The sequence below is a fragment of the Anomaloglossus baeobatrachus genome, chromosome 5 (assembly GCF_048569485.1).
Source record: "Anomaloglossus baeobatrachus isolate aAnoBae1 chromosome 5, aAnoBae1.hap1, whole genome shotgun sequence".
In the NCBI taxonomy this organism is placed as follows: domain Eukaryota; kingdom Metazoa; phylum Chordata; class Amphibia; order Anura; family Aromobatidae; genus Anomaloglossus; species Anomaloglossus baeobatrachus.
In genome coordinates, this window is record NC_134357.1 from 326388105 (window position 1) to 326402291 (window position 14187).

At 49.9% G+C, this 14187-nt stretch overlaps 1 protein-coding gene across 1 annotated transcript in view; it reads right to left on the bottom strand.

Moving 5' to 3' along the window:
• The window catches only part of LOC142310062 (bactericidal permeability-increasing protein-like), a 182207-nt gene that overhangs the window by 75570 nt on the left and 92450 nt on the right, over positions 1–14187 (bottom strand). The window contains exon 7 of the mRNA XM_075347533.1: positions 7426–7517. Coding sequence (XP_075203648.1) covers positions 7426–7517 — 92 coding nt within the window. The remainder of the gene's footprint in view (positions 1–7425; positions 7518–14187) is intronic.

Here is a 14187-nt window from a genome sequence, read left to right on the forward strand (position 1 = left end):
CCACACCTGTTGTTTCGGGGACTAGCCAGGAGGAAGTTGAAGTGGGGTTCATAGATGGCCCCACCAAGCCTGTTGTTTTGGATACCACCCAGAGGGAAGTGAAAGTGGGGCTTGTGGATTACCTGCTCACACCAGTCATTTTGGAGAATGACCTAGGACAAGGACTATCCAGTCAGTTTGAAGCAGCCATCACCCACTTCCAAGCCAAGCAGGACCCTGATGTGGATCTTTCTAACATCTTTTCCAGGGATGGTTTGCATTCCCGGTCTCCATCATCCACTTCTGAGCCAAGAACCGTGAGTAAGCCTAACCACACTGTGGCTATTGACTGGAGGAGGATTGATAGTGGGAGATTTGTAAAGGCCCAACTCATGGACCCCACCTTAGTGCTTGTCCACAATATGGCTGCTCAACTTGGGGGAGGTAATCAGGGGGAGGTGTATAGATGCGAGCCTCTGTTGCTGACCTCACCATTAAAAAGGACAATGCCATCAAGAGGAGAAGGATGATCGGATGCCTATCATGTCTGGCTAATATTAGGAAGGGGGAGGAATGTGACGACATGGACTCTCATGGGTTAAAGTTTCTTAAAATTCAGCCAGACAGGATGATAGATTGTTTATAGACGGGGGGATAAGTCCCTCATTGTTTCTACAAGACTCTTGTTGACTCATGTAATTGTGTTGGCCACTGAAAGCCAGACGTATTGTGTCTCCAGACTTTTCCAGTAACCATTGTATTGTAGTTGTGTATTGCTAATGTGATTACCTTAGTAGCCATTGTTGAGTCTGTGACTTGCAGACTCCATGTAGATATCTTCAGTCTTTCTGTAGACATCATTTGGATGAACATTGTCCATGCAGCTTGAGATTCATCCAATGGGAGAGGCGCTCTTGTCCAACCAATCGATGGGGACGCAGTGTATCCAAGTGGAAGGCTGTGGCTATAAAAGGGATTTCTTTAAGCCACCAGGTTGTTGATGGATGCTGATGGATCCAGTCTAAGCTCTTTGGAACTGACTAGAGGATCAGGATATCTTATGGCTTCAATCTAGGGACTCCGGTTCCGGTTGGAGACCATATCCACTGCCTAGGGATTTTGACTCCGGCTGCCAGGATTGTAATATCATACCAGGACTACCTAAGGAGGACACTCAGGTTTGGACAGTTCAGTCACCTGTTACAAACTTTCCAGACCTCACACAGCTTCCTGAATCTGGCATTATTCCTTTCTCGGTGGGTGCCCGCCAAAAGCGGGGTGCTGCTGGACTGGAGTAAGCGGCCCTGGAAGCTCTGAGGCATGGACATTCTAAATCCCTGGTGAGCCAGCGGAAGGGTGAAACTCTGTTGCCTATTACATTTGTGTTTTGCTGGTTATGTGTTATGTGCCGTTAATTGTTTGGGGATCCAATAAAGTCTAATTATTGTGGTTCCCTCACCCTGTGTTGTCTGAGTAGTGTTACGCCCACGGTTAAGGAGGCCGGCGTTCAGTTGGGATGAGCCCTGAGCCACGCTGTCTTTCTAAAGGCGGCGGGTTTTAGTGGACGAGAGCACCCACTGAGCCCCGTGTCTCCACAATACCTTTATGGTGTTTATTGAAGCAGTAAAAAAATTCCAAGTTTTCTAGTGGAAACCATTTCAGAAACATGACTTCTTTGGGCTGTGTGTACACAAAGGCTTTTATTCAACGACAAACCGGAAAGACGTTTTTGTCACAAAGCCACTTTTCCCATGGAGGCAGTCTCACATTATTTTCGCTGGCGTCTTTTTCCTGTACTTTCTAGTATACAAATGGGAAAGGCTGTGATGTGTGGGTCCCTGTGGCCTAAAGCTATGCTTGGACCCTCTGCCTTGAATTGGCTCCAGTCTTCTCCCGTACGGCAGGCAGCGCAAGTCCTTTACTGCTGTCACTCTATTGTCATGGCTCCTGGCTCTAGTATGCTGATGTGCCCCGGGCACTTTGTGTGGGCCAGAAGACTTGAAATCTTCTGCCCGGCCGATTCTGCTAGTGGGACTTGAAGTTCCCACCCAGCCTAGGGTTCCACACCCTATTCTGTGCGCTTGGTCTCGAGGGAGCTATAGTGCAGCTCTCTCCTCAGCGACCGTATTCTCCTCATGCCTCACTTGTTTCCTGTCACTCGCTGTTTGTGTGTCTGTGTGTTGCCTTACTCCCCATTGTCTAGCTCCACCCCCCTGGTTTGCTGAACTAGTGGATAGGAGGTCCCATACCTTGTGGTGACCATCCCTGCACCCTACTCTAACCCAGTCCCAGTGGGAGGGCAACTGAACTGTATGTTATGTGGATTGTGGTGTTTACCGGCAATGATCTCTTCCGTACCCGGGATGAATACCGCACCTCTTGTGAGGTGCAGTACCCTGTGGCGACTGAAGCCTCAAGAGCGCCACATTGTCGTTTGCAGCCCCGTTCATCGGATTGTGATCATTTTGGGAGTTCCGGTGCTTGCAGACCGCAAAATGCAGCCTCAAGGACTGCATGCATCTTTTGGACTGCGTATTTGAGAAACCTGGTCTAAACCGTCATAATATCATATTACTTCCAGCACGTGAACACAGTAAAATGAACGCTACTTCAGTGTGGGGTAAAAATGACCTGTTAACTTTTCTCTCTGGATCGGTACAATTGTGATCATTGATAACATCATTTTTATATAGCTTTTTGTTATTCTACTACTTTTTAAAAATAAAAATGAGTTAGCTATAGTGTTCACCTTTTATGGTTCCATGGTTGGGTACAGGCACAATACTGTGCAGTGCGCATATTTTCGGATGATTACCTGTGATGCAACGTACATCCCTTAGTATTCACTCACAGGTATGAGCAGGGCTGTATTTTGCCTTCATGCTGCCCTAGGCACTTTAAGTGGTCGCGCCCCTTAGTGACAACGTAAAACTGAGTTTTCGCACACGACATCTGTTTAAGGCAGATCTACTCTGTAGCACACTTTAAAAAGTATCAATAAGAAACGAACCCCCCCCCCCCCAATGGGAATCACCACAGGCACATCAAAACATAGCATGAGTATAAAATATTCCCACCACACCGTCCCCACTTATATACTGTGACTGTGACACTGCCCCTAATAAACACCACACTGCCCTCCCTTATAAACTACTGTATATGCACCACACCTTCCTCGATTATGAAATATGATCTGTACATTGTGAGGAGGGAGCAGCATGATGTGAGGACAATGTCCCATGCATGCTGCCCCCTCCTCACAATGTCCCATGCATGCTGCCCCCTCCTCACAATGTCCCATGCATGCTGCCCCCTCCTCACAATGTCCCATGCATGCTGCTCCCTCGTCACAATGTCCCATGCATGCTGCTCCCTCCTCACAATGTCCCATGCTTGCTGCCCCCTCCTCACAATGTCCCATGCATGCTGCCCCCTCCTCACAATGTCCCATGAATGCTGCCCCCTCCTCACAATGTCCCATGAATGCTGCCCCCTCCTCACAATGTCCCATGCATGCTGCCCCCTCCTCACAATGTCCCATGCATGCTGCTCCCTCCTCACAATGTCCCTTGCATGCTGCCCCCTCCTCACAATGTCCCTTGCATGCTGCCCCCTCCTCACAATGTCCCATGCATGCTGGCCCCTCCTCACAATGTCCCATGCATGCTGCCCCCTCCTCACAATGTCCCATGCATGCTGCCCCCTCCTCACAATGTCCCATGCATGCTTCTCTCTCCTCACAATGTCCCATGCATGCTGCCCCCTCTTCACAATGTCCCATGCATGCTGCTCCCTCCTCACAATGTCCCATGCATGCTGCCCCTCCTCACAATGTCCCATGCATGCTGCTCCCTCCTCACAATGTCCCATGAATGCTGCTCCCTCCTCACAATGTCTCATGCATGCTGCCCCCTCCTCACAATGTCTCATGTATGCTGCTCCCGCCTCACAATGTCCCATGCATGCTGCTCCCTCCTCACAATGTCCCATGCATGCTGCTCCCTCCGCACAATGTCTCATGCTTGATGCTCCCTCCTCACAATGTCCCATGCATGCTGCTCCTTCCTCACAATGTCCCATGCATGCTGCTCCCTCCTCACAATGTCTCATGCATGCTGCCCCCTCCTCAGTGTCCCATGCATGCTGCCCCCTTCTCACAATGTCCCATGCATGCTGCCCCCTCCTCACAATGTCTCATGCATGCTGCCCCCTCCTCAGTGTCCCATGCATGCTGCCCCCTTCTCACAATGTCCCATGCATGCTGTCCCTCTCCATGAGCTCCTAATGCTGCCTTCCTCTTTTCCATAATGAGACCTTCATGTTGCCCCACTCATGCTAAGACCACCACACTAACGCTTATGCTGAGACCCCCCCCCCACACACACTACCTCACTCTTGATATTGACTCCCCTACATTGCTCCACTCCATACTGATCCCACACATGCTGCCCCTTCTTCACAATGAGCTCCCAATGCTGCCCCCTCTTATTCTGAGTCCTTACACTCCCCCCACCCAATCGATTTTGTCATTGCACTATCCCTCATCCCTTGTCCTCTGTCTCTAGCATTAGCCCCTCTCTCCCACTCCCCCAACATCAGCCTCTCTCCCCCAGCATCAGCCTCTATCTTCCCTCAGCATCAGCCTCTCTTCCCCAGTCTCAGCCTTTGCCTCCCCCCAGCCTCAGCCTACCCCAGTCTCCGCCTCAGCCTCCCTCCAGCCTCCCTCCAGTCTCAGCCTCAGCCTCCCTCAAGTCTCAGCCTCAGCCTCCCTCCAGTCTCAGCCTCAGCCTCCCTCCAGTCTCAGCCTCAGCCTCCCTCCAGTCTCAGCCTCAGCCTCTCTCCAGCCTCCCCCCAGTATCTGCCTCTGCCTCCCTCCAGCCTCACCCCAGTCTCTGCCTCTGCCTCCCTCCAGCCTCCCCCCAGTCTCAGCCTCAGCCTCCCTCCAGTCTCAGCCTCAGCCTCCCTCCAGCCTCCCCCAGTCTCAGCCTCTGCCTCCCTCCAGCCTCCCCACAGTCTAAGCCTCTGCCTCCCTCCAGTCTCAGCCTCTGCCTCCCTCCAACCTCCCCCCAGTCTCAGCCTCTGCCTCCCTCCAGCCTCCCCCCAGTCTCTGCCTCTGCCTCCCTCCAGTCTCTCCCCAGTCTTAGCCTCTGCCTCCCTCCAGTCTCAGCCTCTGTCTCCCTCCAGTCTCAGCCTCTGCCTCCCTCCAGCCTCCCCCCAGTCTCTGCCTTTGCCTCCCTCCAGCCTCCCCCCAGTCTCAGCCTCTGCCTCCCTCCAGCCTCCCCCCAGTCTCTGCCTCTGCCTCCCTCCAGCCTCCCCCCAGTCTCAGCCTCTGCCTCTCTCCAGCCTCCCCCCAGTCTCAGCCTCTGCCTCCCTCCAGCCTCCCCCCAGTCTCTGCCTCTGCCTCCCTCCAGCCTCCCCCCAGTCTCTGCCTCTGCCTCCCTCCAGCCTCCCCCAGTCTCAGCCTCTGCCTCCCTCCAGCCTCCCCACAGTCTCAGCCTCTGCCTCCCTCCAGTCTCCCCCCAGTCTCAGCCTCTGCCTCCCTCCAGTCTCAGCCTCTGCCTCCCTCCAGTCTCTGCCTCTGCCTCCCTCCAGCCTCCCCCCCAGTCTCTGCCTCTGCCTCCCTCCAGCCTCCCCCCAGTCTCAGCCTCTGCCTCCCTCCAGCCTCCCGCCAGTCTCTGCCTCCCTCCAGCCTCCCCCCAGTCTCTGCCTCTGCCTCCCTCCAGCCTCCCCACAGTCTCAGCCTCTGCCTCCCTCCAGTCTCCCCCCAGTCTCAGCCTCTGCCTCCCTCCAGCCTCCCCCCAGTCTCTGCCTCTGCCTCCCTCCAGCCTCCCCCCAGTCTCAGCCTCTGCCTCTCTCCAGCCTCCCCCCAGTTTCAGCCTCTGCCTCCCTCCAGCCTCCCCCCAGCCTCTGCCTCCATCCAGCCTCCCCCAGTCTTAGCCTCTGCCTCCCTCCAGCCTCCCCACAGTCTCAGCCTCTGCCTCCCTCCAGTCTCAGCCTCTGCCTCCCTCCAGCCTCCCCCCAGTCTCAGCCTCTGCCTCTCTCCAGTCTCAGCCTCTGCCTCCCTCCAGCCTCCCCCCAGTCTCAGCCACTGCCTCCCTCCAGTCTCAGCCTCTGCCTCCCTCCAGCCTCCCCCCAGTCTCAGCCTCTGCCTCCCTCCAGCCTCCCCCCAGTCTCAGCCTCTGCCTCCCTCCAGCCTCCCCCCAGTCTCAGCCTCTGCCTCCCTCCAGTATCTGCCTTTGCCGCCTCCCCCCCCCGCATGCGCAGATCTCCGGTCTGCATTAGAGACACTCCCACGCTCCTTATGAATCCACTTACCTGCTCCAGTTCCCGCCGCCATCTTCTTGGCTCACGTGAGTATCCTCTTCTGACACCGGCTTCCATCACGTCCTCCGTGGCGTCCTGCTGTGAGCTCTGCATGTGACGTCCACACAGCAGTGGACGCAGCACAGAGGAAGGAGCTGATTGGCGCGCGCCTGTGACCCCGGAAGTGCAGGCGCCGGCAGTTCCGGGGTCAATCAGCTCCCTGTGCTCGGCGGCCACAAAAAAAATGTAAAAAAAAAAAAAAAATTTTTTTTTTTTTTTTGCTGCCAGAAGGTGCCGCCCCTCACAATCTGCCGCCCTAGGCACCGGACCACGGGTGCCTAATGGTAAATACGGCCCTGGGTATGAGAGAGCTTTAGGCTTATAATATGTAAAAAAAACATAGGTGCAACTAGATACTTTGCACTAGGGAGGCGAGGTGCGCAAAAATAGACGTTCTAGCAAAACAAACTCAAAAAGACCAATGGCAGAATTGCTGGGGGGGCAGGTTCAGTCCCATCCCACTATGGTTTTTTCTCCATTTCCCGTACACTAAACTAAATAAAATGGTAGCATAAAAAAGAGAAACAAACAAATAAGTCACGTGTGAGTAATAGGAAAAAACAAAAGCAAGTAATAAAAAAAGAGATTGATGCATCCTCCCCCCAGAAATTGTCAGATTGCTATTTACATTATTTTTATCAATATAGATTTTGTACTCCATATGCCATGCAAGTGCTATGCGAGTGTGCGATTATTTTCTCGCCTAGAATCCAAATGCAATATGTTTATTTCTCAGCAGCTCTTAATCAATATTTATAGGCCGATATAAAGTGTTTTATGCTTCAGAATGGTAATGTATCCATTAAATATTGGACGACATATCGATGATCCGTGTGACGTCCATTTTTTTTCCTCGCACTCATTGACATGCATAGGCAGGTCTCATCCAATATACGTAGCCATATGCAACATGCTGCAATTTTTTCGTCAGGCCAAATACAGCTGAGGAAAAAAAATCGCAGATCATCACCAACTCACTGAATAATATTGGTGCGAGTGCAATCTGTTTTTTTTTTTTTTATCAATTGCACTTGGAGTATTTATACGTACATGTTAGCGAACCCTAAAATGTTGACTTCTTACCTTTAGATCCAGATCAATATGTGTTTTTGCAACTTGTGGAGGATTTAGCACAGAATAGTCAATTTTTTTATGACCATCAAGATCTGCAGTAACTGAAAAAGAATAATTAAGAAAACAAAAAATCATTTTAATGTGATATGAAAAATTATGTATTTTCCTTACAGAAGACTATTGTAATTGGACATGTCACACTGAATGGTTTCTGGTTTTTGAAGAGTAGATTAATATTATTGAAAAATAATTTTTGTATAAGCAGGTTATTTTTTTGTATTGTATTTCACTGTAACTCACTTATTAAGCTTTGCTGTCTAGACTGAGTCTGAGTGAGCAGGGTCATCAGACAATCATTAAAGAGACAAGTTTAAAGGGGTTGTCCAAGCATTTAACGAAAGTCTGCAGTCACTGTATGTGACTATAGACTTGTGAATTCTCATTGTGTGCGCTGTGCGGTTTCTCCCATGACGGCAGCGATATGCATCCTACTGGCCCCGTTGCAGCTAGATTTTCATGGCCTCCTCACTTCACTTGATTTGAGTAAGAATGACTTAAGACTTTTGTGAAATCCCTGACTAACCCATTATAACAGCAGCACAGCTGTACTGTGAGAGGTCTATAAAAGGTAGAATATTAATCACTATGCCCTATAAGCTGTGCATTCTGGAAGTTATAGCATTAAAGGTAATGATGAGCGAGGGTGCTACTCAATCGAGCATCAGATTGCTCAGGCATGCTCATTACTAGGCCAAGTGTCATGGGTGCTGAAGCGCCATATTCGAGTCCCTGCCATGCATATTTTGCAACTGTTAGATAGCCAATGAACATGCCTTCCATACACGGTAATTCTGTAGCCATGTTGGACACTGGCATTACTGTGATTGGCCGGCAGCATTGCGTCATTGGGTCTTAAATGAGACTCGGGGCCGCGATGCTCATCATGCTGTCCTCTGCAAGCAGTTCATGGTGAGTTATCTAGGAAAGAAAGCTTAGATTAGACAGGGTTTGTGCACTTGCACCCTTTAGTGCCTTTCATGTGTCATTAAAGGGTGTTTTTAGCCTTGTCTAACTTAATAAATAATTGAAAAAATACACGTGCCCCCCCCCCCCTATTTTTGATTAGCAGCCATGGTAAAGCAAACAGCTTATTTGGGCTGATATTATCTGAAGGCCTTTGGTTATTTGGCACTTCGCAGCAGAAAAATATCAGCCCCCAGAATTTTCGAATCTTGTTAGATGCACCAATTCCGGTGCTTTGCTCGACTCTTCCCGATTGCACTAGTTAGGTGAAATCAGGGAAATATTTTTGGGGGTTGATGTCAGCTGTGTATTGTGAGCTAGCATCAAGCCCAGTAGTTAGTTATGGAGAGGCGTCTATCAGACACACAAATTACTAACCCAGTAATCCAAAATAAACCACACAGAAAAAATAGTTTATTTGAATATAGATGCTTCCAAACTATCCCTCGCACCCTAATTTATTATAAAAAATGTTCCCATGAAACTTCTCCATCGTAGTTCATGTTCCCTGAATGCAACTCCAGCAACTGTGAATAGCAGTAAAGTACAGATATGCTCAGGCACCGGGTAATAACAACAATCTACACTTCTTGGCAAAAAAACACATTTGATGTTTTTTTTGCCAGAAGGTGTACATTAGGTGCATGAATATGGTGTAAAAGTTTAATCATCAAATTTGCGTCGCTTGGCCCAAATTTTAAAAAAAAAAAAAAAAAGGTTTTGACGCCGTTTGAGTGCGGTTTTTTGTGTTTTTTGCAAGGAGATGCAAATTTGGCACTGAAATGTCTGCACCAGATTTCAGCACCAAATTTGCACCTCCTGGCATAAAAACCAGATTGGGTGTGGTAATGACACTCTGATCAAACTCTGATCCAAGTTTAATCAGGTTATCAGTAAGATCTGATTCTCTCGCATGAGAGAATAGTAGCACATTTTCAGGAAATGATGGAGAATAAAAATGTCCTTAATTTTCTCCATTCTGTGAGTCTGCAGAAATCGGACTGCACATGAATGACTTCTGTGTGCAGCTTGATGATTTCCACGCACTCATAGACATGAATGGGTGCACTACTTCCGATTTGTGCTGCAATAAAAAGCTAATCGCCACTGCCCCATAGAACAGCATTGGTCCATGTCCAATTAGATAAAACATTGGATAGCATTTGACCGAGTTATAAAGTGGTGTGATTGAACCCTGAAGTAAAGAAAATACCTTTACATTCTCTGTGCAACAATACAATCAAGATTGAAGCACAGTGTTAAGGCCCCGTTACACGCAACGATGTATCTAACGATATATCGCCGGGGTCACGGATTCCATGACGCACATCCGGCATCGTTAGCGATGTCGTTGCGTGTGACAAGCAAGGAACGACCGTTAACAATGGAAAATACTCACCTTATCGTCCATCGTTGACACGTCGTTCCTTTTCAAAAAATCGTTGATTCTTGAGGACGCAGGTTGTTCGTCGTTCCTGAGGCAGCCCACATCGCTACGTGTGACACCTCGGGAACGACGAACTACAGCTTACCTGCGGCCGCCGGCAATCCGGAAGGAAGGAGATGGGCGGGATGTTACGTCCTGCTCATCTCCGCCCCTCCGCTTCTATTGGGCGGCTGCTTAGTGACGCCGCTGTGACGCCGCACGAACTGCCCCCTTAGAAAGGAGGCGGTTCGCCGGCAACAGCGACATCGCTAGGCAGGTAAGTCCGTGTGACGGCTCCTAACGATTTTGTGCTCCACAGGCAGCGATTTTCCCGTGACGCACAAACGACGGGAGATGGTGTTTACACCAGCGATATCATAAGCGATATCGCTGCGTGTAACACCCCCTTAAGGAAACGTTACATTACATGTAAGAAATGGACCTGTGTGTCTATTTTATAGTAATCTAAGTGTATTAAAGGCCTTGTGATGTATTATTTGTCAGGCATCAGCTTTGACCTCTTGTCTCTTTGCTGCAAGAATAAAAAAATGCTTGCTGCAGATGATTCGTGCCTCAAAAAATATTTCTCTAACACACAGAAGCTATGATAGCGCAATCAGTAGACCTAAATCTATACCTGCAACCATTAATGTAAAATCATTACCAGTATAGAATGTCACCTGGAAATTAAACACTAATGTGACATCCCCAGGTACAAATACACAGATTATTGCGGTGTTATTATTACAATATGGACACAGCATTCTGATATCATCACAGTACAGCTTAGTTGAAGAATATAAAGTCACACAGAATTAAGGCCAGTGTCGTGATGGAACCTCAGACTATTCACACTAATGTAAGGTATAAAGGTTCTATATAAGAAAGTTAGTCAATAGTCATCTATCGCAAGTCTGCTCCATTGACTAGCTGCTGCCACCAGAGGGCAACATAACTCTATTGCTCACAAGAGCATGTGAAGGGATTGCAGACTGTCATTGGGGACTGTAGGTACTAAATGGACATATTTTATATATATACAAAATGAAGCAATATTCTAGTATTGTTTGCCATGGTTTATTAGGGGTAACCTACCTTGGATGTTTACAGTTCGAACAACTAACTGTAATGGTAAACCATAAGTAGAAACCAGCAGCTCTCTCAATAAGTAATCCACAGACACACTTTCGCCACACCACTCTGTTTAGCAGGTCCCAGAGGAATCTTATGCGGGCATCACACGGTATGATATTTCGGGCAATATGTCGTCGGGGTCACGTCGGTAGTGAAGCACAGCCGGCATCGTCTGATATATCGTAGCATGTGACAGAAGTGAACGAGCAGAAATACTCACCTCGTTCATCGTTGACATGTCGCTTACTTTCAAAAAATTGTCCGTCAGGTTGTTCATCGTTCCTGTGGCAGGACATGTCACTCCGTGTGACACCTCGGGGACGATGAACACAGCTTACCTGCGTCCCGCCGGCAATGCGGAAGGAAGGAGGTGGGCGGGATGTTTACGTCCCTCGCATCTCCACCCCTCCGCTTCTATTGGCCAGCTGCTATGTGACGTCGCTGTGACGCCGAACGTCCCTCCCCCTTCAGGAAGTGGATGTTCCTGCCCACAGCAACGTCGCCCGAGAGGTAAGTACGTGTGACAGGGGTTAATGACTTTGTGCGCCACGGGCAACTAATTGCCCATGACGCACAAATGACAGGGGCAGGTGCGATCGCTCGTGCAATCACATGATAGATTGTCCCGTGTGACGCCCGCATTAGTCTTCACCCTTTAAACTTTATACAATGATCTGGACTTACAAGAGGGACCCCTGGGTTGCATCCACAAAGTAACTGCCTCTTTTACCACAAGATCCTACTATATTATCATCGTATTGATACAGATTAAAGTGTTGATCTCCAGGACACCCAGCCAGAAGTCAGGGGCATTGCTGAGCTTACGCAATTTTTTTTTTGTATTGCATTGAATTTCTTTATTGCAGCCTGGTGCCAAGTTTCAAATCCCAAGACCCCATGGCATATTTTCCACAGGTCATGAATTCTTAATGGAGACAGTTGTTATAATTGTTTGGTTTTTTTCATTTTGTTTCAAGATATCATAATACATTACAACAATTGACACATTATCTGATTTAAAAAAAAAAAACCTAGCGATAACCGGAGATAACCTAGTTTAGAGCTAGGAGGACAGAGATGGTGGCAGAATAGGCAGGCAAATGCAGGTTTAAAGGCATTGTCCACTACTTAGACAACACTTTCTCAATAGCAGTATTCCTCTACGTAAAATAAAACAACCTGTACTCACCTCCAGAGCCAGAGTCATTCCAGGGGATCACATGACATTCTTATGTCACACGAGCCCTGCAGCCAATCAGTGGACACTTCACGCTGACTTCCTTCTGATGTAACTGACATCCAATGGAGGTCAGAGAGAAGCAGCAGTAATTTCTTTCTGATCAGTGTCATTTAAAGGAAGTGAGAGTGAAGCTGTGGCGCCCCTGACCTGGTCAGGCACCACAGAGTATTGCACCCATGCGGGAGCAATGCTTCCAGGTAATCTCCAAAGGCCAGGATGAGGTGCACACACAAACATATAGTGACCAGGCCTCCCACATTACCAGAGGGGACCCTTGGGTAGCCAGAAGGGGTTAACTTTCAATTCCCAGCTGGGGGTGTGTTCAGGGGCTGGTTGCTAGAAAATCATCCAGAGAGAGAGAGGAAGAGGAGAGTCTGGAGGAAGAAGTTGAAGTGTGTGGAAGGGAGCAGAGGAGCTCTCGTGTCAGACAGGTCCTGAGGAGTGCAGTAGCTGAAAGCGGGGGAGAAAGGAGTACCGTGGGTCGGCCTGAAAATCATCCAGAGAGAAGGGTGGCTGAGTACGGAGATCCCGGTATCCGAGCACACAAGGGGAACTAGGTCCCCAGTACAGGCAGCAGATCATCCAGAGCTGCTTAACCTACAGGTGGGGGGGGGGTACTTCATGCCCTCACCACGACTACACAGAGCTTGAGCCAAGCAGCAATCACCAGGCCCATAAGGGGACAGGGCCAGAAGCCATCCCACCAAGGCCACGCTGCCGGCAGACGAGCCAGAGAGAGGGGAGCAGGGTGGTAACAGCTTCCCTGGAGGGGTCCTACCACGCTTCAAGCAAAGGATCCTCCTAAAACAGAAAGAGTGCAAGGAAGGCGAGTGGACAGCTACCCTTAGAACGGCCTCCTGGAATTCCTGGTTCAACCTGGTTATCACAGTGTCGCCCGGGCATCTCACCGTGACCTCCAAACAGTGAGTAAACACGTTGAAAGACTTCTTGGACTGTGTTTGAGTCATTCTGCGACCTGTGGTCCCACACACATACACCGGGGCCTGGGGCTTGCCTCACTCTCAGGGGGCTAATATACTGACTGCACCCACCATCAGCCCCAGGCATCCCTTAATCTGCAGTGGCGGTCCCCGCTGACCGCAATACTGAGAGTGGCGTCACGACAATCCTAAAAGAAGGTTCCCTACCTGTGACCAGACTGTTCCATCCACGTGGAGTCCCTGAAGGTACTGCACCGACACATACTAGCGGGGCTTCACAACTTCTGGCGTCACGAACAGGATAAGGACTAGACCTGTTCAGACAGGTGACCGTGTGCCTCAGAGGTCCGACCGCAAAAATTGAACCGCCGCCATATTGCCATCTTCAAAAGCGCGCGCTGCAGCCCGCGCGAGGGAGAAGAGCACCGCCCACGAAGAGGTGTGGCCGCCCCAGAACCCCCACAATTCGGAGAGCGTACTGACCCAGGAAGTGGAAAGGGGGCGCGGAGATTTTTGAAGAAAAATGGACGCTGCAGGAGGTAATGCCCCTGGTCAGGGCGACGCAGCCCAAGCGATGCCAGCCCCCGTCGCGCTGGACGCAGCAGCGCCTGGTGCCGGTGCCGCGGTCGCAGCCGCGCCGGCTGAAATCTCCCCCATAATGCCAGTTTCCTTGCTGTATGTCCCAGGAGCGCAATGGCTGCCCCAATACGCCGGTAAAATAGACACGCTGACCGGGTTTAAGAAGAAGATCAGCACCCTGCTAGACATGCACGCGATGACTGGTAAGCAGAGGGCCGCTGTGGTGCTGGGACAATTGACTGAAGCAGCAGAATTGGAAGCTGAGTCCTGGACCAATGATGACCGGAGCTCTGTTGAGACCATCTTTGCCAAACTAGCAGCTGCTTTTGAACACCGCACCGAGGGAGAGCTGAGGACGGACTTCTATAACTGCCGGCAGAAGCCCCAAGATAGCATAAGAGCCTATGCCCTCAGGCTGCAGGCTGCAC